Consider the following 24930-nt stretch of genomic DNA (forward strand, 5'->3'; position numbering starts at 1 on the left):
TACCTCCCTGACAATTTTCAGCTAAATCGGTTCAGCCGTTCTTGAGTTATAAGTGGTGTAACTAACACGACTTTCTTTTATATATATAGATTCTACTATGTAGTTCCATCCAGTTGATTGAAACAAATCACAATTGGTGTCCATAATTTTGGTTAATTATGATAAGTTTTAGGAATCAAGCATGTTAAAAATAATTTTATCAAGTTTGATAATGAAATGTTCTACGATGCACCCTACACTTTGAGCAGTTGATTTTGTATTTCCAGCACATTTGTCACTTGCATGTAAATCCAGTAAAAATCAGCAGCAAAGACTTTTATGTACCCCTAGACAGGCTGTTCTGAACAAAAATATAGCTCACTAGATCACACACAAAGATAACGAAACGCATTTAATCGACTGTTAGTGAGTAAAAGGAGCAGATGTAGCGCCGAGGACTGCGAATTGAACAATCTGACAATCGTATTGTTAAAAAAAAACGTCATAATTAGTTACATATAATTAATTTAGGTTTCTACTGTAGTGGAGCGATTTGGCAGGGTCTTTTTGTTAATTTAAAACATCCGAGAGACAATTTCTGTATGCATCTCTGTAACATTTTGTGTACGTGATTTTAGTGTGCAAGTTTATGAACAACTTTTGTTCAGAACAGTTCTAGTATCATTTAGAAGTCTTTGTTCATCAGTATGAGTATACTAATCTGGATTATAAATCCCAGTTCGAGTTGGAAGACGCGGGCCGATCGTCGCCGCGCGCGGCTGCGCCTGCGACAGAGGCGACCGTCACGCTGCCTCTGCGGCGCCCTCCCGCGGGCTCCACCGCCAACACCACGTCCCCACCTGCCAACGATGAGAGAGAAAAAGGTAATATGTCATGACAGCTTAATTCACTGTCACGTCGATAGTTATGTGTAGTGCAAGTTAATAAATATGTCGGCTCGTCAGGGATTCGAACCTCAGATATTGTGGGCGAAATAGGGTATCGTGCAATGAGAATGAGACTTGTGTTCGAACACTTTTAATAATCTTCAGACAGAGTTCAAAACCAGCACTTAGTTCTTAGTACCTACTACAATCTAGACTTCGTCGAGCGATAAAATAGGCACTAGGTGAAACGTGGGACAGTTCTGTGACGATGTCTTCTCTTGTCGGCGCCCGGAGCGAAAGTGAGTTCGATCCGTCCCGCCGTGACCGTTACGACTCTGTCGAAGCGCGCCAAAGCAGTGTTGCGCCGATTCGCCGCTAGGTGGCGCACTTGCGTTTCACTTTAGTGTCCGTACTCATGACCGTCTGCGACAAATAAAATAAAGAGTGTACTGTATAAAATTAGAATCTATTCGATATAAATTTACAATTATAAGGAGACCGTTTAGTACAAAGTCGTTGAAGCGAGTGCGTCAGGGTTGTCTTCGTGGATGTTCGCTCGCAAACCGAACATTGCTCGTTCGTTCGTCGAACGCTCGCCGCTCCCTCCGATCACGCCGCCCGCGGGTAATGTCCGTGCGTAGACATTCACCAAAGTCAAAGTTCCGTTAAGGTCTTTGATCCCGAAGTTTGAAAATATAACACAAGTCTCTTGTGCTTGGGGAAAAGTTTTACGTTTGCATTCGATATCGACTGCGTTAAAAAGTGACATTATATGTATGACGGATACATGTACATTGTACAGCGCACCCCGCGGAAACTTTAAAAACTAAAATCTTCATATACCTACATATTTTTAAACGCAGTAATATCAAATGCGTTTGAAGTAAACTCACACTACGCCCCCTGTAGTTACAACGATGGTTCTAATATAGTTAAAAATTACCAGTATTGTATTTGTTTGTACCTTTAAACTAAAGACACGCTCTTCCTGTTGTCCTATGATGTACAGCTTCATGCATCAAGCTACTATATCTCATTAATTTGTAATAATGGGGTTGTAAAATGAATACTCTGATGTCCACATTAAAAGTCCACCCTGTATCTTACGTTGTATTGCAGGCGACGAAGAGAAGGAACGCGAGAGCAGTTCTGAGAGCAAGTCGTCTTCAGCCTCTCCCGCCAGCACGCAAGCGGCGCTCAATGTCATCCAGCGCCGGCGCAGGCCCAAGCGACGCTCCACCGGCGTGGGACACGTCGACATGGACGTACGTAATCAACTACACTCGACATCAAATAAATCACAACTCCCGCGACAAGCACTTTCAAACGTATGCATCCTTTAATGATTAAAGGAAAGGTTTTTACCCCAAAAAAGTGTCTCTAGAAGGATCCAGAGTCACTTCTTCAAAAAATAGGTAGTTACGCTAGAGCCAACTTTTATGGCTATAAAACTGTTAAGTTGGGATTAATCGCTATCCATCTGTTAAAGAGGACACGTGTGATCATTATTTGGTTTTATAACCATAAAAATTGGTCGAATTGATCCCAGAGGTGAGCCCAAAGTGAGGTCTTTTTTCAAGTCGCATTTATGGTGTATGTTAATCATTTATTAAATGTGTTTTTCTTTAAGGATATTTATTTATTGGACTTTCAAATAACACCATTATTTTTGGGGCACCATGATTGTGTCAGAAGAAAATCTTTAAAGTTCGCGTCGCGTCGTACATATTCTTTTGATATCTTTATTTTTCTTAGCGAATAGTCGCTTCTCAAACTAAATTTTAAATATTTTTTTATATCTTATGCCGAACTTGCGATGCTTTAGAGCGTGCGCGCACGGGTGTCACTGTCACAGTTTATCTCTCCATAGATAAGAATAAGTACCTACTATGTTATCTCTCTTTTTCTCTTTATACAAGTGTAAAAGAGAAAGACATTCTGTCACGGACTCACGGTGGCAATCAGAGCCGGCGCAGGCCCAAGCGGCGTTCCACCGGCGTAGGCCAGGTGGACATGGACGTACTATCGCCAACAGTGTTAACTGCCCATTGAAAGTCATGTCATCTCGTTCTATCGCAAAGAATCGCCATTTGATTAGAGCGAGAGCAAAAATGGAAATGGATAGTTAACAGTGTGGGCGTGTGTACGTAAAGGACTACCGTAGCAAATATTAGTACTTTTCAAAACGCCAGCTATTGCCGAACTAGTGAAAGTTATACTCTATGACGTCATCGAGCGCCGGCGCAGGCCCAAGCTTTGTTTAACTGGCGCAGGACACATGGATATGGACGTACGTAACAAACAACATCATCGGGTCATTTAGTCGCTACTGCAGGAACATAACCCTTTCCAATTTACCAGGGGCAATGAAGATTTGGTCTACACTTCCACGTAGACCAGACGAGCTGGTGAATTGGTCTGTAGTGCTGAACTAGCGATGCTAGTTAGCTAAGCTACTGTGTAATGTAGCGCCGGCGCAGGCCTAAAGAATTTCCAAATTATTCCAAATTTGAGAAGTCTTTCTTCCATACAATTTGCTACATTAGGGCCCGATTCGACCAAACTTTTATCCGAGAATAACTCCTGGTATAACTGGTACATTGTCAGTTTCAGAATGGAAAATATGTCATGATGTCGAATAATTGACGATTTTTTCTGAGATTAATATTTACTCTTGTTTGGTCGAATCCACCCTTATTTTATTTACACGTTCTTAGTGTCGCACTACAAAAGATCCGTAAACTTAGTACTGGCTCAGTGGAAAACTTTACACCATATCGTAATATCGCGTCACGATGTTAGCTGTACGCTGCACCTTAAAACTGTTTGAAGTCAATAAACTATTACAAATAATTTTACGCCTTGTTCGCGAAACCATTATCCCCGTTTTCATGTAATATTATGTCTCAAACTGATTAACACGGTTTTAATACTAATCCCGATTTCGGTAACTTCAAACATTTGGCATTGCTATAAAACTACGTACGCACCTCGTTAAAACGGTAACACCAATTAATCCATTTCATTGTAGGGTAGATTAATTTCGATCATCACAATGGAGTTTGCCAACACTTGGTGACACGTTTTTCTCATAGAAACCGTGACACGTCGTACAATGAACCGGTTGGTGGTCTAATTTCGTAGTTCGTTCGCCAACTCGAGCGTTACTCCTCCATAAAACCGGGATATATTCAGTTTTATTTTGATTATGTAAGCGAATCGCGTGTTTATTGTTTGCGATGTAATGTCACGCGGGAATTTAGGCCGATGTGCGGTTATATTTAACAAGCGTTAGAACGCGACTTCGTTCACTGAAAACCGTAAGAAATGTGTCACTATGAATGAAGATTCGTGTGAACTGTTGTATAATACATACATGCTTTTAAAACTAACGAGATAATGATCACATCATGTTATTTTATCTTATCTTATATCTTATATACAGGATGTTAGGTAAATGGGTATATGAGCCGACACTAGCCCATGTGAACATGGGCATATAAATGGTATGGTGAAGTCAGAAATTTGATATCATCATTTTAATTTTTTTAATTTGCATACAAAATAAATTTTATTAAATCCGATTTGTATGAAAAATAAAATAATTAAAATGAAGATATTAATTTTCTGACTTCACCATACCATTTATATGACCATGTTAACATGGGCTAGTGTCGGCTCATATACCCATTTACCTAACACCCTGTATATATAAAAATGAAATCCGTTTTCCGTTGTCACGACATAACATGAAAACTGCTTGACCGATTTGGCTGATATTTTTTTTGTAGTTTTCTAATACTCTGTACAAGGTTTTTACGGAAAAAAATATAAAGAAAATCTCTACGCTAAGGCGGTACGAAGTTCGCCGGGTCAGCTAGTTTTTAATATTTCTAGAGCGAATTAGTAGAAGTCGTCGTATGGTATAAGTAATACTCGCGCTTTTATTTGATTTATTTTATTTAATGTAGTTTTTATTAACTGTACTTCCGTGTGAGAAGAACAGTGAGTGCTTACGTCCGTAACACGGCGAAGTAAATATCCAAAATATATTCCAAATCATTAACATCAAAAATAACTCTTTCGAGAATCATTGACGTTTTTGGCTTTGCGAACTCCACGAATGTCACTCGGTGGGCGTAGTCGGAGATGATTTTACATAAATTAGCTTTAGCAAGCCCGAGTGGACAGCTGCCTTTTTAATTAATCATTGTAATTTTAGACCTAATCTGCGTAATTAGCACGTAAATACAAATATTCGCAGCAAAACTGCGTCGTTGAGATAAAAGATAATTTAAACAAAAAGACTTTCATATTCTTTGAAACTAACTTACTTATTGCATAGCATATGAATGTCAGTACGAGTATTCACTTCTGAGTTGTGAAAATTGGAAAAGAAAGTAGGTGAACTTATTTGGGTATTTTTCAATACCCACATTGCGACCCCTAATCCAAAATGGCTAGCAACTTTAACAAATTAATTTGTTCACAGGACATCGTAAATGACCGCGGTGGGGGCGGCGAGGGTGATGGCGACACAGAAACAGTTCAGGTATGTTTTTTGACAAATACATATTTTGAATTCCTTTAAAAAAGTACTAATACCTTACGTATTAGTACTTTTTTTAACTCGAAGCGGACGTTACAGATAGCCTAATTAAAATATATCAACCGAAACACCGTAATCTGATACCAAACATTTATGGTAACAGATACTGCCTGTAACCTCAGTAAACTACTTTTCCCGTCTTAAGTCTGTCCGTAGGCGGTGTATAACGACCAAACAGTTAATCAACCATAAGAAGAGCCCACATAGCGACCAGTATGGGTTTCCTCAAACAGACCGAAGCGTCTTTGGTTATACTACGTGCTAATGTCATTGGGGTGACTCACTGCGTTACAAAGCTGGGTTCTTTTGTTTCTAAGAAATTTGTGGTTTTCCTTTTATTGTGTTTGGCTTTCTATCTATGCCATTCTTATGGTTTTATAGGCCGTTTAAAATATAAATTGAATGATGAAAACAAGATATTCTTAAAATCCTTTGTTTTTGCATAATTAGTTTTATGTGGGACTAGCTGACCCGGCGAACTTTGTTCCGCCTTAATGGCAATAAATAAGCAGACTTTTTTTTTAATTTCGAACGGGATAAAAAGTATCCTATGTCCTTCTCCTGGCTCTAAACTACCTCCCTGACAATTTTCAGCTAAATCGGTTCAGCCGTTCTTGAGTTATAAGTGGAGTAACTAACACGACTTTCTTTTATATATATAGATTATAACGAATGTATAAAACACTGCAAAATACCAATAGCTATCTGAACAAATTTTGAAAAACAAGCTACCTATATCTTGGTTCTGTGTTTCTATGCAATATTAGTGCATATGAATTACAATGGTAAAAGTTCGTGTATGTCCTAGCTTTAAAGACATTTCGTTACAAAGTAAATCTTGTTTGTACTATTGAGCATTTTAGTTGTCAATTCAGGCGAAGAAATGTCAATTTATAAACATAATATTTCAGGGAATCAATTTCACGCCCCTCTGCTGAGCACTCAACGACCGAAGTTGACTCTGTGTCTGTCATAGACATTATTCATTTTTCTTTTAGCAAACTTGTCACATGACACATTATGAAATATGACAATAAGTGTGTCAGTAGGAAAGCAATTTTCACATCAAAGTCTAATACTGAGTGGTAGGACTTCTGAACTGGTCTGATGTAAACAAACTCATAAATAGCATTTCAATATCGTATTTCAAAGTAGGTGACTGAAAGTTGTAGGTGTGTAATTTTATGATCAGGAGAAGTAATGTGAGATTAGCTCAAGTACTATTTTAAATTGCCTTCTATCTGGTTATTTCTATAGATCCTTATAACATTACTACCGGCCGCCCGCGACTTCGTACGCGTGGATACTGTTTTACCCCCTTAGGGGTGGAGTTTCGTAAAATCCTTTCTTAGCGGATGCCTACGTCATAACATCTACCTGCATGCCAAATTTTAGCCCGATCCGTCCAGTGGTTTGGGCTGTGCGTTGATAGATCACTATGTCAGTCAGTCAGTCACATTTGAGTTAAATATATTTAGAACTAGCGGCCGCCCGCGACTTCGTACGCGTGGATTACTTTTTACCCCCTTCATTTATCTTACGCGGTTCACATTTTTTCATACAAATGTTTTAACCGATAACTCCCGTTCCCGTGGGAATTTTGCAATATCCTGTTGTAACTAAGCTTTAAGTTTACTAAGATACCTGCATGCCAAATTTCAAGCGTCTAACTTACGCGGTTTACATTTTTTCATACAAATGTTTTTCCGTTAATTCCTGTTCCCGTAGGAATTTTGCAATATCCTGTTGTAACTAAGCTTTAAGTTTACTAAGGCACTTGCATGCCAAATTTCAAGCGTCTATCTTACGCGGTTTAGATTTTTTCATACAAAGGTTTTTTCCCGCTAACTCCCGTTCCCGTGGGAATTTTGCAATATCCTGTTGTAACTAAACTTTAAGTTTACTAAGGTACTTGCATGCCAAATTTCAAGCGTCTAACTTAAGCGGTTTAGATTTTTCATACAAAAGGATTTTCCTGCTAATCCCGGTCCCGTGGGAATTCCTAAGTATACTATAACCTGCCCAGGAGTACGAAGAATAATTATACCAAGTTTCGTTAAAATCCGTCGAGTAGTTTTTGTTTCTATAAGGAACATACAGACAGACAGACAGACAAAAATTTTACTGATTGCATTTTTGGCATCAGTATCGATCACTAATCACCCCCTGATAGTTATTTTGAAAATATATTTCATGTACAGAATTGACCTCTCTACAGATTTATTATAAGTATAGATAAGAAGATTTTAAAACAATTGCCACTATAATTACCTTTTTAAAAAAATAAAACCGACTTCAAATGCGTGAACACAAAAAAAAATTAAAAATATTGCGTATAAAAAAGTTCATCCCCAATTTTCCACCCTTAGGGGTGAAATATTTTCTTCAAATTCGCATGAAACCACCCTTTTGATAATACCTATTCAACAAAAAAATAATCGTTCAAATTGATTTATAATCGGCGGAGATATTGCGTATAAAAAAGTTCATCCCCAATTTTCCACCCTTGGGGGTTGTTTTTTCTATTATTAAATTTAAATGGGACCACCCTTGAGGTATTACCTATACGCCGAAAAAAGATTTGTTCAAATCGGTTCATAATTGGCGGAGTTATCGCGTAACAAACATAGAAAAAAAAAAAAAACATACTGGTCGAATTGAGAACCTCCTCCTTTTTTGAAGTCGGTTGAAAATACCCTTTATAAGAATAGTTGATGATCGCACGTGAAATTAATACCGCTTCTCAATCCGTGCCAGCTGTTTTGATACATCCATACTGTCTATATGCGAATTTAATAGTAACTCATCTGGCCGCTAATGAAGATGTACAGTGCACCCAATTAGTTAATACCGATGCTTGTTTGTCGGCTCGTTAGTTACTGGGCGGGGATGATTACCACCTGCTAGATGTTGAAGGTTTGGAAATCTGTAATGACATATTTTGAAGCTCTATCTGTTAGGCTTAAGAGTTTAGAGTATCACTGAAGGTCTGGTTAATGATTACAATTAATAAAAAGACACGGGTTCAAATCAATATGGCACTTATCCTCCATTATGAACAATAAATATTAATATTGTTTAATCTTTAGCTTATAACAATCACTTTTGCTTTGATTCTAAAGGATATCCTGAACCATATTTTTGTTCAGTAAGAAATACGTTGGTTTCGAATTCGTTTTGACATTAACGTCAAAACTAATAAAAAGTGGTTTTCCTCACAGATAGCCTTGAGTAACAATGTTATTATAACATTGTGTCACAATAGAACGACCGTGCCAAAGATTTCTCTATTTCTATTCTAAAAAGTAAAATCATTCGTCTATATCCATCAATTTGACTGTCGTTCTCTAATCCCGAAGCTCCCGTACGTCATCTCGCGGCGCGGGCGGCGCGCGCATTGACGTCACAAAACAATAGCGCAGTATTTATAGATCCGCTGTACACATCCATCAAAAATGAGGCGTTTATTACATCCACATAAAGTCTATATTCCACCGCCCACCACCTCAGATACTGACACTGAAACGAAATATAGAGCAGGTGGGTACATAAACTGTGGGCATGTTATGACATTTTGACAGAGAGTGGTTTTTAGTGCAGTTTTCTCTTTACAGATTCGATTGTTCATAGGAGAGTTTCGGATCACACCGGGAAGTGTCGTTTGACTCGTGCGCATTTGTCTTTGGGTATTTTAAAATGTCACAACTTCCCGTCGAGGTTTGGTTAAAAATACACACGTAAAATATATGTGTGTGTCCATAAATTTATGTTTACTCTTGACTTTTTTATTACACTTTTGATTTTGAATATTATTTATTTTCATTTTACTAGGTTTGAATTTCAATTATTAATGTTTTAGGGAATGTATTCCCATCCATGGCCAATGTAATCATGTAAACAAGTAGGTACGTGTGTGCTAAGTAAATACGTGTGATAATATAACCCAGAATCAGTTCAGATACGTTCTGAATAGTACCCGAACCGCAGAACTACTAAAATATGAAGAATATACCATGAATTATCAATATTCTTGCACTAGATGATTCCGGACGCTCGTAAATAAGTCGTAAACTGGTCGAAACAAATACAAATCGAAGCGGAATGGTTTACTATGATGTAGAAATATTTCACGACCATATTCCTGGGACCACTGAATCATGTGAGCGAAAATAGTAGCCATCGCCAACCTTGTAGCGCGACATGCTTTTAACATTGCAAAGTAAGATGCACTAAAATGTAGGGTAAGGCGTTTTCAAATCAGGCAGATTGAACATCAGCGGTTATGATGCGCATGAGTTGAGATACGGGATATGTAACTCAGAAGTTACACAGCATCATGTAAATCAGTTGTAGGATTTATCGATCTGAAGAACCTCATCCATGTTGTAAATTTTTCAAGAATGTGTTGCGCCGAATGCGAAACTATAAGAGTAGGCGCACACAGTTGTTTTTTAGTTGGCCGATAGTTTTGCCCGATTTTAAATTATATGAAGAATCGGCCAAATCGAATCGGCGTAGTGTGCTGTGATCAACTGCCCGACTAAACTATCGGCCGACGAAAAATCAACGGTGTGCGCCTACTCTAAGAATTCGATTGGACCAAACTAAAACTGTTGTAAACACTAAAACAATTCTGTCTTGTTAACCATCTTTGATCTCGAGTCAGAATACATATTTTTACAAAGAGTTCATTATTCATTTATTGCTTTTTGAATATCCTCAAGAAAAGGTCATAGAAAGGTATCATTGGATATCACAAATCATGAGCGTTTGTTTATAACTTTTTGTTAAGTTATACTGGATTCATATAATTTATGACAGATTTGTTGGTTTGTGCGGTATTTCATACCTATGAATATGAATACAACCTTGTAATATTGCAAAAAAGTGAGAGTGTTAGCCAAAAAGCTATCCCTTCGTCGAGTTTCACCGACCTTGCGCTCGCAAATAACCGCACTCGTGTCACTCACGCACATGAATCATGCGCTGTGACTACTTTAGTGCTTATTTGTTGGAAACGTAAACACTGATACTTGCGTTTGGTAAAAGCGTCCAAAATACGATAGTGACTCGGTGTTGCAAGTTGACATAGTGCGCTAATTAACTCTTAGGATGCGTAGAGTTGAAATGTGGGCCATTCTAAGCAGAAGTACCAAGCAAAAAAGTAGAAGGAGGTGCCATCAAGTCATATGCACTGTAGAAGAAAACACGATAGATAATTTTTGGTTCACGTGAAACTTGATAATCAGATGTGCAGCTGCTAACAATGTAAGCATCTTAAATTGCAACAATTTAGACACGCGATGGCAGCAATTATTTATCTTAGATAATAAATACTTGAGTTACCCTGTGTAAACCTTAAACCATAAATTAAATATAAATATAACCATAACCATAAATTGCTTGCGAATGCACTGGACGGCATTCGCAAGCAATTTATGTTTCCTTCTCAGCTTTGGTCTTTTGATCCTTTGAAAATAAGGAGACAATACCGTCAATTTATTTGCAAATGCTGTCATTCCATCCGTAGTTACATAAATTGCATTGAAAAAAGTATTATATCTTGATTTAGAAAAAAAGCACCTTGTTTTTTCAATCGTACCGGTCAACCTTCCTTAACTATTCGTCATGTATTTCGTGCCATTTTTTATTCAACAAGAACATAAACAATCAAGTCGGGATCTTATTAAGGACCAAAACTGAATACACTTTTCTGTGCTAAGAATATTAGTTAACTTGTCTATAAGATCCTCAGATGTTGTAATAGATGTTATTTTGCTAAAAATACATACTCGTATACTATTTTACTTGAAAGAAGCCGCGGGCAACAAATAATATGTAGCACTAATTATCCCTTACCATAAACATCTTGGTGCGACAACGTGTGTTAACGTGCTTATTCAGTGTTGAAACTCACGATAAACAGTTGAAGTGATTGGTAGCCGCGTTGGCCCCGGTCCAGTGCGCGTACAGCTTTATAATCGCGCATAAATCCAACTAACCCTCCCGCTCCGAATAACCAGGTCTTACAAGCCTGAAATTGGCGTTTCCGAAAAAAACAACACTTCAAAGAAAGTAGGAACTTATTTTTAAGTTAAGATGCATGTAAACAATGTTAAAATAAACACAAACAATGTTAAAATAAAAACACATTGATTTCTGATAAAATCATGGAATGATGGATGAATCAAAAACAAATATTATGCAGACAATCGAGGAATGTTAATTTCACAATATGTATTTAAGTGTTGGCCATTAAACGATTTGGGGGAAATAACCTTGTATAGAACTGCAAACTATTTTTTTCTCCATTCATTGTCAGAGTTGTTACAAAGGCTCAAGCAATTTAAAAAGTCGTTATAGTGTAGACTCCATCTATCGAGCTTTGGAAATGCCGTTACGTTTTCTAAAAGTTATTTTATTCAAAATTTTAAGCCAGATAAATATTTCACAGGCCAGGCGTATCGTGAAAGCTCAACTTTACGATCTAGCAACGGCGTGAAAGATAAATCATGATATTTATTGCAAGTTATCACCTCATTTAACTGCTGGGACTGTTCGTCATTTCTCTTACGCCGATCTTTTAATTAACTAATTAAACACGTCGTAAATATTGGTCACGATTTGATATTGGCGTAATTCATCCAGTACAAGACGTAGATATGAGAGCAAGTGTGCTCAGACACAGAAGTGTAAAAGTTTAGTTTTTAAAGATCAGTATCATTGACTGAGGCAGCGGGATATGTCTCAGAAGTAGGGTATGAATGAAACAAAAGGCTAGTTACAGCTAATATATCTCTATATCTCAGCGTGGCCTTATAACATTGGCAAAATTTTATGGAGTTTGCCACGTCGGTGATTGCTGTATCAGAAAGCACAGTTGGCAAGACTTTTGGAACGATGCAAATCGTCAATGTTTAAATTCGTCAACTTGCAAGTAGTATCGACGCGAGCTTGCTGAGCAATATTCCCGAAAAATTATGCTTCTTTTTTCATTTAGGGCTGATTTTTCAATCATCAGATATCTTGTAACTGATGAATAAACTTGTCATTTTGACATATTTCCCATACTGAAACTGTCAATGTGCCAAACTTATTCTTCGGATAAAAGTTATCCGACGATTGAAAAATCAGCCCTTGATTGAATGCTCATTTTTGGGGAGATGATGTTTGTGGAAATTCACGAAGGGATATTAGGGACTCTCATTAGCGTTAGTTGAAGTCTTGATGGAAAACTGAAAATACACGGCCTACTTACGAAATAGCGTTAAAAGAAATAATCCAAACACGAATACTATCTGTGTAATTTGTAAACGTAGCCACGTTTCTAAGAATATCCAATCTGACATAAGAAAACGGGGAATATTGTGCAACGTAGACCAAATAATATACACACATTTAGTCCAAAGTTTTAAGATATTTTATTTACTTGAGTTTCTTTATTGGAGCTAGTTTATCTTGTTGGTGTTGGAGTTCTTTTTACTGTTATACATCAAGTAACAACTAGTTTTCTTAGTTTTTGTAGCGTATGTTTTCAATGTTGTAGGTGTGAAAAGGTTAAATGAAATTAGCGATGATTTCACATAAAACGATGAAAAAGAGGCGCGACAAAACTCGTAAGTTGAGTGAAAACCCACTACGAACAATGACTGAATTGTAGACATGCGTGTGAACGAATAAAACTTTTTATCTACTATTTCTCGTTCTAAAAACTAACTCCAGACGCCTACATCACTTGCGATAGAGGAAATTTACATCAGCAATACATAAAATATATCTATCAAAAAACAAAATCTGACGGAGCATACGCGAATTTTATATTACTTTGATACTTTATTATTTTTAGCGTATCCGCCGGTGACGGTCTCCTTCGAGTCTCGGCGGTGCACACATGGCCCGTGACGTCATCACTTCAAAACATTGTACATACGAAATTTTGTTTCCCAAACACTGTATAGGTACTAAGTATATTATTATTGGACGGCAGTTTTAAGACTGCTTGGAGCCTAAATACAGTTCGAATACTAGCTTATGTCACTGTTAATTTTAAAATCATTAGCAACGTGCATACATCTGTTATTACAAAAATCACAGCTGCAATCATTCTACCGTGTTTCCACACCTTAGTAAACAGGAGCGTTGAACGAAAATAACGTTATTTCTTAACAATTCTTAAGATGCTTTCGCCCGCGTAGTTCCAGTCAGATCCATTAAGAGTGTTCCAAAACAATATCTGGGTCATCTCCTGAACCGGAGCCGCGTAAACTTGAAAATAGATTCTAATAATAGGCGACAAAGACAAAAAGTCGCGGTCTAGCGTGTACAACTTAAATGTGTTTAATCGGCGACGTCACCCCCGTTAATATCGCATTGTGATGCACAGTTTTTATTTACGTTTGGATGACTTGCGCGGGCGCACGTATATTTAGACCACCGTGCGTACCTGTATACGAGCAGGGCGGGCGGAATCATTAACCACCGGCCTCCTATCCACTTGCCAATTTACAGGGAAACCGTTAATTGATTGATGAGCTCGAAAGTGTTGGGCAATATATTCCAAAGCTCAAGTCGTCGGTGTGTTCTTAAGACAACGTTTTCTCTATGTTCCCGTCTTTATATTTATGTGTGACGTTTTCCGCACGTGACCGTACAGTTTTGTCGGTGATGGCTACGGACGATGTTTCGAATCATCTTTTCGAAGCCAGCATATTTCTTTTAGATTGTTATGTGGAGCATAATATTAAATAGTTCAACTGAATTTCTTCGATGAGATGTTGTGATTTATTATAATGGCCTTAATGATTTTCGCGATGAAATATTTTATTCATTTTTGTTAATCAACCCCCAACTATGATAAAAATAAAATAAATGAATGATTTTGTTGTGTCAAGTGGGCTAGAGTGGATATTCCCCTTTTGTCTGCTCACTCCAGTGCGTCACTGGCGTCTCTCTCGCTCGGCCTGCGCGTGGGCGCCAACATTTTCACTCGCCGAGAACAAAACTCGGAAAAACACTCAGTGTGTTTTCGTTACGCCCGCGGTGCAGCCGAGCGCTTGTCGCGCGGGACATGTGTTACGATGAGTCGGAAACACGACCGGTATAGCTCGCGCCCGAGGAGCCTCACCTCGCACTATGGCTCGTCTCCCAGCATGCTCGGATCCGTGCTCGGACAGTACAACACCCCATACTCCAACAGCTACTCCAACTATTCCAGCCCCAGTGCCGCCTACAGAAACTACAATCCCTACACAGCAGGCTTCGGCCGCGCGTCCTCCAACCTAGGCATATACGGGGGCACCAGCTCAGGGTATGGGGGTGTGTACCTGAGCGGGGCGACGTTAGGCTCTCTGAATTTGATGACGCCAGTGCTAAAAAAGTTGGACAAAAAGTTGTTGGCTAGTCAAAAGAACTTTAAACCCAAGCCGGTGCCGGCGGCTCCCGTGAAAGTGCCAGAGCCGGTGGAAGTGCCTGATGTGTCGCCGGTGCCGCCGGTGCGGCCGGAGCGCAAGAACCGAAAGCACAGCAACCTCGACAAGGAAAAGTCCCGGTCGCTGAACTCTCTGGACACCGGCCTAGGTCTCAACTCTAGAAGTCTGAGCTTGAATTCGCTCGCTTCTGATGGATATTGTGTATGTTGATAATGCTTTTTATTCGCTCCCTTCTCAGATATACTTTGTAGGTCAATTAAACAAGGCCTCAAGTACCTACAATGTGTTACTTCTAGGGTACAGCTAATCGTAGAAGTTTTTATACGTGACCTTATTTCATTTAAAGCATTTTTAAATTTTTTCTTCGTTACCAATTACAAATAGCTAACGCAGCAGACGATAACGACGGAATAAATAAAAGTCAGTGTAAACATGTTACTTTTTATCGTAAAACCAAAAAATAGGTAGGTAGGTTTAGGTACTAAAATGAGGTGTTTATTAAAATATCTAACTTTCAACAACTTAACGATAAGATAATGAAAACCCTCTGTTAGTAGAATTTATTCGCGCATCGAGTGAAACAATCGCTTTTTGAACGAAGTGTGCTTAGTTTCAAGTCTAACGGAGTATTCTCACATAATAATTATGCCACAAGTAGATGTAATACAGTGATACGTATTCATTAAACCGACCATACATTTCAACAGTTATAAAGAGTGATGTGTCATTATATTTTTATTTTAGACTCTGATGATCTCGAGTTCTGTTTCTGCTCATAACACTTGAAGTTCCGTAAATGCGTAGTGAGTATTGCTTTAAGGCGTTTAGTTTAGAATTATGGAAATATCGTTAACATAGATAGATGCACCGGCCTTTAAAGCGTAGGATCTAATAAAATTGTCGCAAACAGTTGTAAACGGAACGCTGTAAATCAATTTGGCACAACGGAAACAGCATGTTGTAGGTACATTGTGATTTGTGAGTGAAAATAGATAATGAATAAAAATCGTTCGTCTTTATTTCCCAGAAAAATGTTCATGTCGAGTTTTGGGGCAATGATCTGAGCAGTAAAGTAACTCGTGAGCTACAATTTTAGCATATTTTCAGTATTGCTCCTCATGACAAGTTGTTTCATTTCACAAAAAAAAAACCCCGTTTAATCGATCTCCTCTAGGGTCCCACTAGTATAAAAGGTTTGCATTTGCATTACTACTTAACATCAAAGTAAATTTTGATTCTGGTATCAAACGCCAGTGTTCGTCTTTCTTTTGATTTTGGGAAGCAGAACGCGGAAGGCACTTTGAGTAATGATGCATTGTCGTAACTATGTTTATAATTTTACGATATTCGTTGATCATTGCTAAGTTTTCTTAAATAAAACAACTCATAACAAAGGTACCAATTTTGGTAGCGATCTCTCAAAATGGCGTCTAGTGAAATTTTATATATTTCTGATTCTTAAATGAGGAATGACTGTAGCTGACAATACGGAAACTACGAAAGCATGTTAGAGAAAATGTTGTTCTTTATAAAAGTAGTTCAGAACTTCCCTGTTCCGTGAGTCGCAATGACTCACGACTATTGTGTTTACTTTGCGGACAGTTCAGTCACCAATGCAGATATTTCAATTAAATCATTGATTTTATGAATTATTTGTTCCAGTCCGGAAGCGAACGCACCGAGAACCGCGAGGACCGCGACTACAAGAAGCTGTACGAGGATTCGTCGAGGGAGGTGCTCCGTCTGCGCACGCTCCTCGACACCTCTGAACAGCAGCTGCGCGAGGCGCGCGCCACCATCACCAGGCTCACGCAAGTGGTACGCTCACATGAGTAGACTAGCGGCGCCCCGCGGCGCACGAGGCGTCCTCGACACGTCCGGGCAGCAGCGCCACCATCACCAGGCTCACGCAAGTGGTACGCTCACATGAGTAGACTAGCGGCGCCCCGCGGCGCACGAGGCGTCCTCGACACGTCCGGGCAGCAGCGCCACCATCACCAGGCTCACGCAAGTGGTACGCTCACATGAGTAGACTAGCGGCGCCCCGCGGCGCACGAGGCGTCCTCGACACGTCCGGGCAGCAGCGCCACCATCACCAGGCTCACGCAAGTGGTACGCTCACATGTGTAGACTAGCGGCGCCCCGCGGCGCACGAGGCGTCCTCGACGCGTCCGGGCAGCAGCGCCACCATCACCAGGCTCACGCAAGTGGTACGCTCACATGAGTAGACTAGCGGCGCCCCCGCGGCGCACGAGGCGTCCTCGATACGTCGTAACAGTAGCTGCACGAGGCGTCCTCAAGATAACACGTCCCAGCAACACTAGGAGCAAGGTTCACGAAAGTCCCTCAAAGTACTTCCTCGAGTTAGGTACGCTACCTCCGCGGGATTTTTCAGTCATCGAAGCAACAGCTACTCCAGTGCTTTCAACGAGTACCACCAGATGAGTATGTCTTGTCTGCCTTGGATCCTCCTTTGGTTCAGGCCGAATGTATAGCTAGGTAATCACTTTGCTACCGAACGCACTAGAAACTGTTATGCAAAATATTCTCTAGGAAGCCAAAAGATGTTATTTTTCATCATCCTTCGACAACAAAAGACCCTGCAAAGATATCATTTAGCTCAAGCACGCGATTCATTCCAGTGACGCATCCATATGGTTCCAGTCCACAAACTGTCATATGATGTTGACAAACAAAAGGTGCTCGTAGCCTGTCCTTCCACAAGAACTAATACATATGACATTGGATGTGGACCACTAATTAGAAAGAGTACGCTGCATTTTATTCTAACATATGGTTATTTGCTAAAGCATGTTTGGCGAATTGTATTCAATAACTTTAATACGAATATAATACAAGATTATTCTGTCTGCCATAAATAATCTGGACCGGCCATGTACGGTGACGGCCGTGACACCGAACATATTAGCCACGAGTCTCATTTCCCTATTTTAAACGTTTGACTAACACCCGCCCACCGGCCCACTAATTACACTGCACAACAGCATTTCTGATGATTGGGTTATGTTACATGATATTAGTCCAATTTTTAATGACGATTTCAAATCTGTGATTGAAATATCTGTATCAGCTCTGGTTAAAAAAATATGACACTTGGGTATTTTTGTAAAAAAACACTCTTTTTTTAGAGATGATCCTATTTTATGAAGTTGTTAAGTTAAAAAAACTTTCTTTTATTTGACTTCCTTGCTGATGCTGAAGGCAGACAGCTCTTCTGAATGATTCAACAGCAGTCAGCCATCATGTGTGCGTTCCAGTGGCCCTGATAGCGTCCCTCTATCGTACGAAGGCCCTGGTGGATTTGCTCGCCATGTTCTTCACTTAGATCCTTAAGAGTTGTGATAAAATTGTTCAGGTGATTGCGAAGAGAGTGTAATTCGATGTTTATATTACATCCAACCAAAAAAACATGTTTGTAAGTGACTCATACGTTGTTCGATGTGTAAGAATAGTAAGATTTTTTCGGTTTTTCCAAAAAAAAAATTAAATGCCAAAATAACTCATTCCATGTCTTTTCGGAAGACTTGAAGATCCTAAATCTCTAAAACGATCGTTTAAACCATCTTGGCTACATGGTTTTGAAAATTTCAGGTCACATTCAAAGTCTCTACCACACTGACAGTTTTCGCTTCAAAATCCTCATGTGAAGTATCAACATGAGGTTCAGGTGACTTCTTAGGGTTGAAAAGACATCTACATGCCAAACGGATGCAAGGAATTACCATTTAGTTCAATATTTTTTGGTTAATACCATTTTTGTTCAAAAATAAAAATAACAGTCGTCGCGATGGTTCAAGGGTTCCTTTCAGATCATAGCGGTTTCGTACCTAAATCTACACATATTCTTATTTGTTTATAAACGTAAAAACTCAACGCATCTTTTCCACGCCTTTTGCGGAATTCAAGGCTTATCTTTCATTTCCACTGGGTCCCCAAACTAATTTTTGTAAGCCAATTTTACGAACTTTGTCACATTTAAACGGATTATTTAAACATATCCTCTCCGCAAATGAAACAAAATTGATTTAGATCAATCACACAAACACTTCTTAATGCTACCATATTAAGTTATACCAGGCCTGTTCATCTCCGCGAGTTCACATCGAAAACAAAACACGCACGATAGCCCACCTACAGGAGGCGATTCGACAAGGCGTCACATACGAGATACGAGCGAGCATTGACACACGCACGCGTACTCTTGTACCTATTATGGAAAAAAAATACTGTGTAAAAAATACTGTGCAGTATTTAACTGCCTAAATAATAATAAAAACACACAATGTACTTTTTTTAAGTTGCCTGAAGACACTGAGAGGTAAATAAGTGGTTATTGTTATTCATGATAATTCATGCAATTCATGTATTTCTTCCGACATTTTCCGCGATTTGGCACTTCACGTCACACATTAGTTTGCCGAAGTTCGCCGAGCCAGCTATTGTCCATTATTATAGGTGTCAAACAGGATAGGGTCTTTGCGCTGGTTTTCGTCCAACTATCGGAGTTGCCAACTTTGTGATCTTAAAATACCCTTACATAAATGTATCATATTATTTTATGTCGTTCGAGTGCTCATAAAGGCAGTCAACTAAAGTCCATACTGCAACGCACACACAATCCGCACCGTAACGTAAACGCCTTGCCTCGCCGATGACAGTGCGCGAAGGGCAATGACAGCTCGCAAAACACTGACGTACCTATATCAATGTCTCATGGACTTGGCGTAACTTTAAAATAAACGTACTCGGTACATTACGCACACATTTACACGCATTATAAATACATACACGATTTAAGAAAACAACATGGCCGCAATATAGGCAATCAGCTGACAGGTATTTGTGTGTGTGTGTGTGCGTGTAGTTGTCAGCTGATTGCCTATAAATATGTTGTTTTCTTAAATCTTGTATGTAGGTACCTACTCGGCACAAGTCAGGTAGTTAGTGACGTCACATGAAAATGTTGCCAGAATGAGTACTGACCAAACATTATCTATTTCTTTTTTTTATACATCACCAGGGGTAAGTTAGAAAGAGATAAACAGCTGTTTGTCATTAATTTGACGAATTTTTGTATAGATCTATATTTCCTCTCCACTATTACCTCCATGCCACAAAAGGCGATACGTTGTTGATCCCTTCCCGAGTTGATTTGCCTTAGTCATCTAAGATTTAATTTTGTATGAAGAAGTTTAATAAACACTTAAAATTGTGTTTATAATGCTATCAATTAGACATACGTGCCAAAAACTTTTCCTGTCAGCACGTTTTTTTTCTAGCGCGATGATTTCTGCAATGTACCGGTGACCGGTGTATGGCCGCGCATTTACGTAATTTTTTGGAACTCACTACTTTTTAAATTACATTTTCATTTAGGTAGAACTGTTGCTTAGGCATTATAGATTGCAACAAAACTAGCGCGGGATGGCTACTGCCTTCTGTGAATACAATACTTTGTATTCAAATTTTACGCATGTGTTTATGGCAGCTCAGTGAAATGGACGAAAACCGAAGTTAGATAGAAAACCAGCACAATGACCCTACTTTCAAAAATTAATATTGCGATTTTATAAATCACACAACTTTATATTAATTTGCGGGTACGCCGGGACAGCTCGTAAAACAAATTCATTATTTACATATTATTACTAATTTATCAACTTTGTTCATTGTTAGTTCATTAGTTGTTCGTGTTTCGTTTGGGTTAGACCAAGAGCCGAATGCAAAAAATAAATGTTACTTAATTATATTAATCCTACAATAAACGGACGGACGTGTGCAAGTCTAATAGCCATATGCTTGGTTAACTCATTTTAAAAAGTGCACAAAAACGTTCTATGTTCAGACAGACTATATGACGAATCTATATGGGTTCCGTTTTTGCCATTTGGCTACGGAACCCTAAATACCGTATCAAAATCTGTTGCATAGTTTTAAAGATCTAAGCATACATAGGGACAGACAGACAGGAAAGCGACTTTTTTTTATAATTATTACGTAGTGATGATGGGCATATAGACCAAATAAAGACATTTTGATTTAAGGGGGGGGACATCGTAAGAGCCATTCACATTTTTATCAGAAAGTTAATAAATTAATATATTTAGGTTTTTGAAATCTAAAACAGCCAGGAAATCAAAGAGGCAAACATGATACCTTTGTGATTTTATAGGAATTTTATTGTAAAACACGGTCATATTAAACTTTTATAAAAAAATCCAGAGGTAAATGTTTTTTTCGAGAAAATTTTTTTCTAATCGTGTTTTCGAAAATATCATCCCATCACACATACGTTCTGTAATACATAATATTGAGAACAGTGCGAAATATCGTCAATTGCAGTTTTCACATTGTTGCGGCGTTCAGCCTCCTTGCTCCAATCTGTGCGCGGCGCGGCGTTTTATTTTTAATTAGTTTAAGACTTCTTTTGTTCTCTCTCTTGCTTTTGTCATCGTACTGAACTGTCATGGTTTCAACATATTTGTAAAACCGTAAAAGAAAGTGTTTTAATTAAATGGCACCATGTTCTACGAAACACACATACTAAGGGCCCATAATGAAATTAGTATAATGTTTGTTTATGTAATAAAATTTGGTTTGAAATACCTACTGAATTGAATTTTTATTTCTTACTAGCTTTTTGGCTTCGCCCACGTGAAATAAATTGTCACAGTTATGTGTGTTATAAAATATTTAGGTGCTAGCTCTTACACTATATAACTGGCGGCCGCATGTAGCTGCGCGTTGCCGCGAAGAGCAGTGAATGCAAGTGTGGTGCGCTAGATGGCGACACAGTAGCTTCTTGTAGCAGTCAGCCCTATGGCATCAAGACAGTACCGATCACTGACGTATGTCAACAAAACGGTGCTCGACTCTTAAGACAAGCTAAATTACACCATATTGTTGATGACATTGAGCATACATTTTTTTGAATACCTTCGCGAAGAAAAACTTCTGTACGTAGTACTTATTATTATTCTGTGGTTATACAAAGAAAACATAGTATTTTTTGAACTGTCGGCGAATTAAGACTGAAATTTAGCAATTTTTGAGTGAAAGCTATAACACGTAAACAAGAGCTGCTACGAAAAAATGGACGGCAGATTCAGAATCAGCGACGTCAAATTAGTAAACATCATGTAATTAAAGTCAATCATCAGCCAAAAGTTGCAATTTTGTTGTGCAGTGTTATCACCACCTGTCGACCGAACTTCACTCCACTCATTGACTGGCACATGACAACAAACCCAACCTTATGCCTGACGAAATAAAGGTCTTCAAAACCGACCTTCACCAATGTTTATGTACTTGCACTTGTCTTGTTAGTTAATACATTAGTACTAGAAGTGTGATGTTGCGTGAGAGTTGCGAGTGGCCAAATTTTGACTGTCCTATAGCTGAGCGAGCTTTAGTTCTGCATTTGCGAATGTGTTTGTTTTGTTTATTTAAGCTATGTATTTTAAGTCTTAAGGCTAAATCCCAGGTTCGATTCTTTGGATAATCATATCCTTGTGTTTTATCTTCATACAAGTGCTTCGTCAAAAGTGAGGCAAAAATAATAATATCATTTGACTTTGACTACTGTCAGAACGTATGTAAGAACTAAGCTGATGTCTAGTTTGAGTTGCCTCACTTCTTGCGTCTACTCGGTTTCTAGGCGTTACATTTCTATGGTTACCAACAGAAGATTTCTAAGCCGCACCATTAATTTAACGAAGGACTTATTATGCTGATATTAATAAACATTACGCTATGTTATTTATATGTTTTTGTACGTCTGTAACAAATTGGCACAAATGGGCCAAACAACACTAATGTCAGTTGCTTGTCATCATAATAAGGTATCTTAAAAGTTGTTCATTAATTTTGATATAGTTCGATTTGAAGTAGAGAGACAAAAGAATTATTATGATTATTTCGTGTTATAATATGATTTTTGTTGGAACTAAAAATTCTTAATTGCGCAAGCACAAAAAACTGTTCCATCGAGGAATGCATAACTAATTATTTTGAGTTAGTAGACTATAAAATGAATTATGTATAATTAACGTTTTTGTTTTTGCTGTACGCTGTCCTTTGCTTGCTGATCTTGAACACATTATAATAAACCGTGAAATAAAAATCATTACTTTTTGTGTTATATGCGAATGTCGATTGTGGCTAGCGAGTTACTATTGTTGTTTTTAATAATTGTCATACTTATGAGACATTTTCTCTGGTTCCAGAATCAAAATTCATCATCTGAAATCGAGAAAAGGGAAAAGCGAGCTATGGAAAGGAAACTGTCTGAGATGGAAGAAGAACTCAAGGTAATGGCAAACTTTTAACAATATTACAACTGTACACTACCGCACACAACACTTTAATATTAAAAAATAGACGATGACGTCTTTCAAATTTTGAACGGTTATCCTCAAAATGGCGGCTGTCGCAGTGGCGCCATGATAGTCAAATCAACCGAGTTGTAATGTTGGTATTCGTTTTATAGCAATTGCAAAAACTAAAAGCCGAGAACGAAAGGCTGAGAGCTGAGAACCGTGCCCTAACGCGGGTCGTCAGCAAATTGACCAACTCTGCCGCAAAATAGGTAACTGCATTCCGAGCGTTGGCTCACTAGCGGCGCGGTGCGGCGTGCTCACGTACTATTCGCTTCTAGGTTTCGAGCTCACACTATACTTACGGCAATGTTATGAACTAAGATATAACAATGTAGGTACAAACATATCTGTGTGATTTGAGTTTGAATTTGCAAATATAATGCTTCACGATCGTCCATTTTCGTCATGAACCTTTACTCTTACTATATTGCTTACTTACGATTCTTAAAATGTAACCAGACATTTCATAGTTGTGTGTATGGATTTTTTTTAAATCATAACAAAAATATAAAAGAAAATGTATCTTCAGTACATAAGTGGAAGTATTGTTGTGAGTGAGAAAACTATTAGTTAATAGTGCTTTGACGACTGTGTTAAGTTACACTTTCAGCATCAACAATTTTGCTCACACGCCTCATTATTTTACACTAATTTTATTACATCGCAAAATTTTATTATTTTCTTTTATGAAAAACTCTTCAATATTATTAATTACAGTTTCATTGTTTACATAATCATGAACCGGTTCTACATAACTTCTTTCACCTATATGCTTTATAGGTGTATGGTAGAATGAGTCCTTGTAAAGCCGTCAGTAAATTAATGTCATGACATCCCCAGAAGTTACTTAATATTCACCGCAATTCATTTATTTATCTGATTTTGATGCCAATTTAAGATTGATTGAAAACAGTGGAATAGATAGTTATATCACGAGAATTTATAAGAAATCTCGAGCTAAGAATCTTCTTCTCAGTCGTTACACTCTTGACAGAGTGATCTTGGTCGTCATGATTGTCAATGTTACTAGTGGCCGCCCGCGACTTCGTACGCGTGGATCCCATTTTCTCCCCTTAGGGGCAGAGTTTCGTAAAATCCGTTCTTAGCGGATGTCTACACCCTATAAGGAACCTACCTGCCAAATTTCAAGTTTGTAGGTATTGTTTCTGAGATGTCGTGATTAGTCAGTGCAATTTCGCTTTTAAGTATTATTATGTGGATTTATTTATTTGGACATCCAGAAAAAACACATTGGAACTCACACAATAGCAGTCAATAAGAACAATATCGTCGTGATTAAGTGTACGTGAGCAAAAATTGAGCTGCAATCGTAGCTTACCCGTCGAACACCGCACCGCGGCTTGTCGCGACCCCTCCCGCTGTATTCTAACCGTGTGCTATGGCAGCATGATTTGATACGTGTCTAACTTGCGGTCGGTGCGCGGGCGCAGGCCTCTATTCATAAACCAGCTACTTTCAGATAATGTTCAATTGGACCTTCATACTGTTGACTTGGATTACAAAAGATCGTAACCACACTTTTGGTGGCTATTTTGCACCAAAAACGTCTACTCTAATGTGCTGTCGATTGTTCAAAAATTATATCAATCTTAGGATGTCCTCCGCTG

The 24930-nt window shown here is 38.5% G+C and overlaps 1 protein-coding gene across 7 annotated transcripts in view; it reads left to right on the top strand.

Annotated features, from left to right (window-relative positions):
• The window catches only part of LOC135086554 (protein phosphatase 1 regulatory subunit 12B-like), a 97694-nt gene that overhangs the window by 66764 nt on the left and 6000 nt on the right, over window positions 1–24930 (top strand). For 6 of the 7 annotated variants that reach the window (XM_063981296.1, XM_063981300.1, XM_063981301.1 and 3 more), the window contains 6 exons: window positions 719–863; window positions 1986–2131; window positions 5359–5418; window positions 16566–16721; window positions 23150–23233; window positions 23413–23511. In XM_063981296.1, coding sequence (XP_063837366.1) covers window positions 719–863; window positions 1986–2131; window positions 5359–5418; window positions 16566–16721; window positions 23150–23233; window positions 23413–23511 — 690 coding nt within the window. The remainder of the gene's footprint in view (window positions 1–718; window positions 864–1985; window positions 2132–5358; window positions 5419–16565; window positions 16722–23149; window positions 23234–23412; window positions 23512–24930) is intronic. The other variant, XM_063981297.1, reaches the window with a different exon arrangement.

Source organism: Ostrinia nubilalis, chromosome Z (genome assembly GCF_963855985.1).
Source record: "Ostrinia nubilalis chromosome Z, ilOstNubi1.1, whole genome shotgun sequence".
NCBI classification, from domain to species: Eukaryota; Metazoa; Arthropoda; class Insecta; order Lepidoptera; family Crambidae; genus Ostrinia; species Ostrinia nubilalis.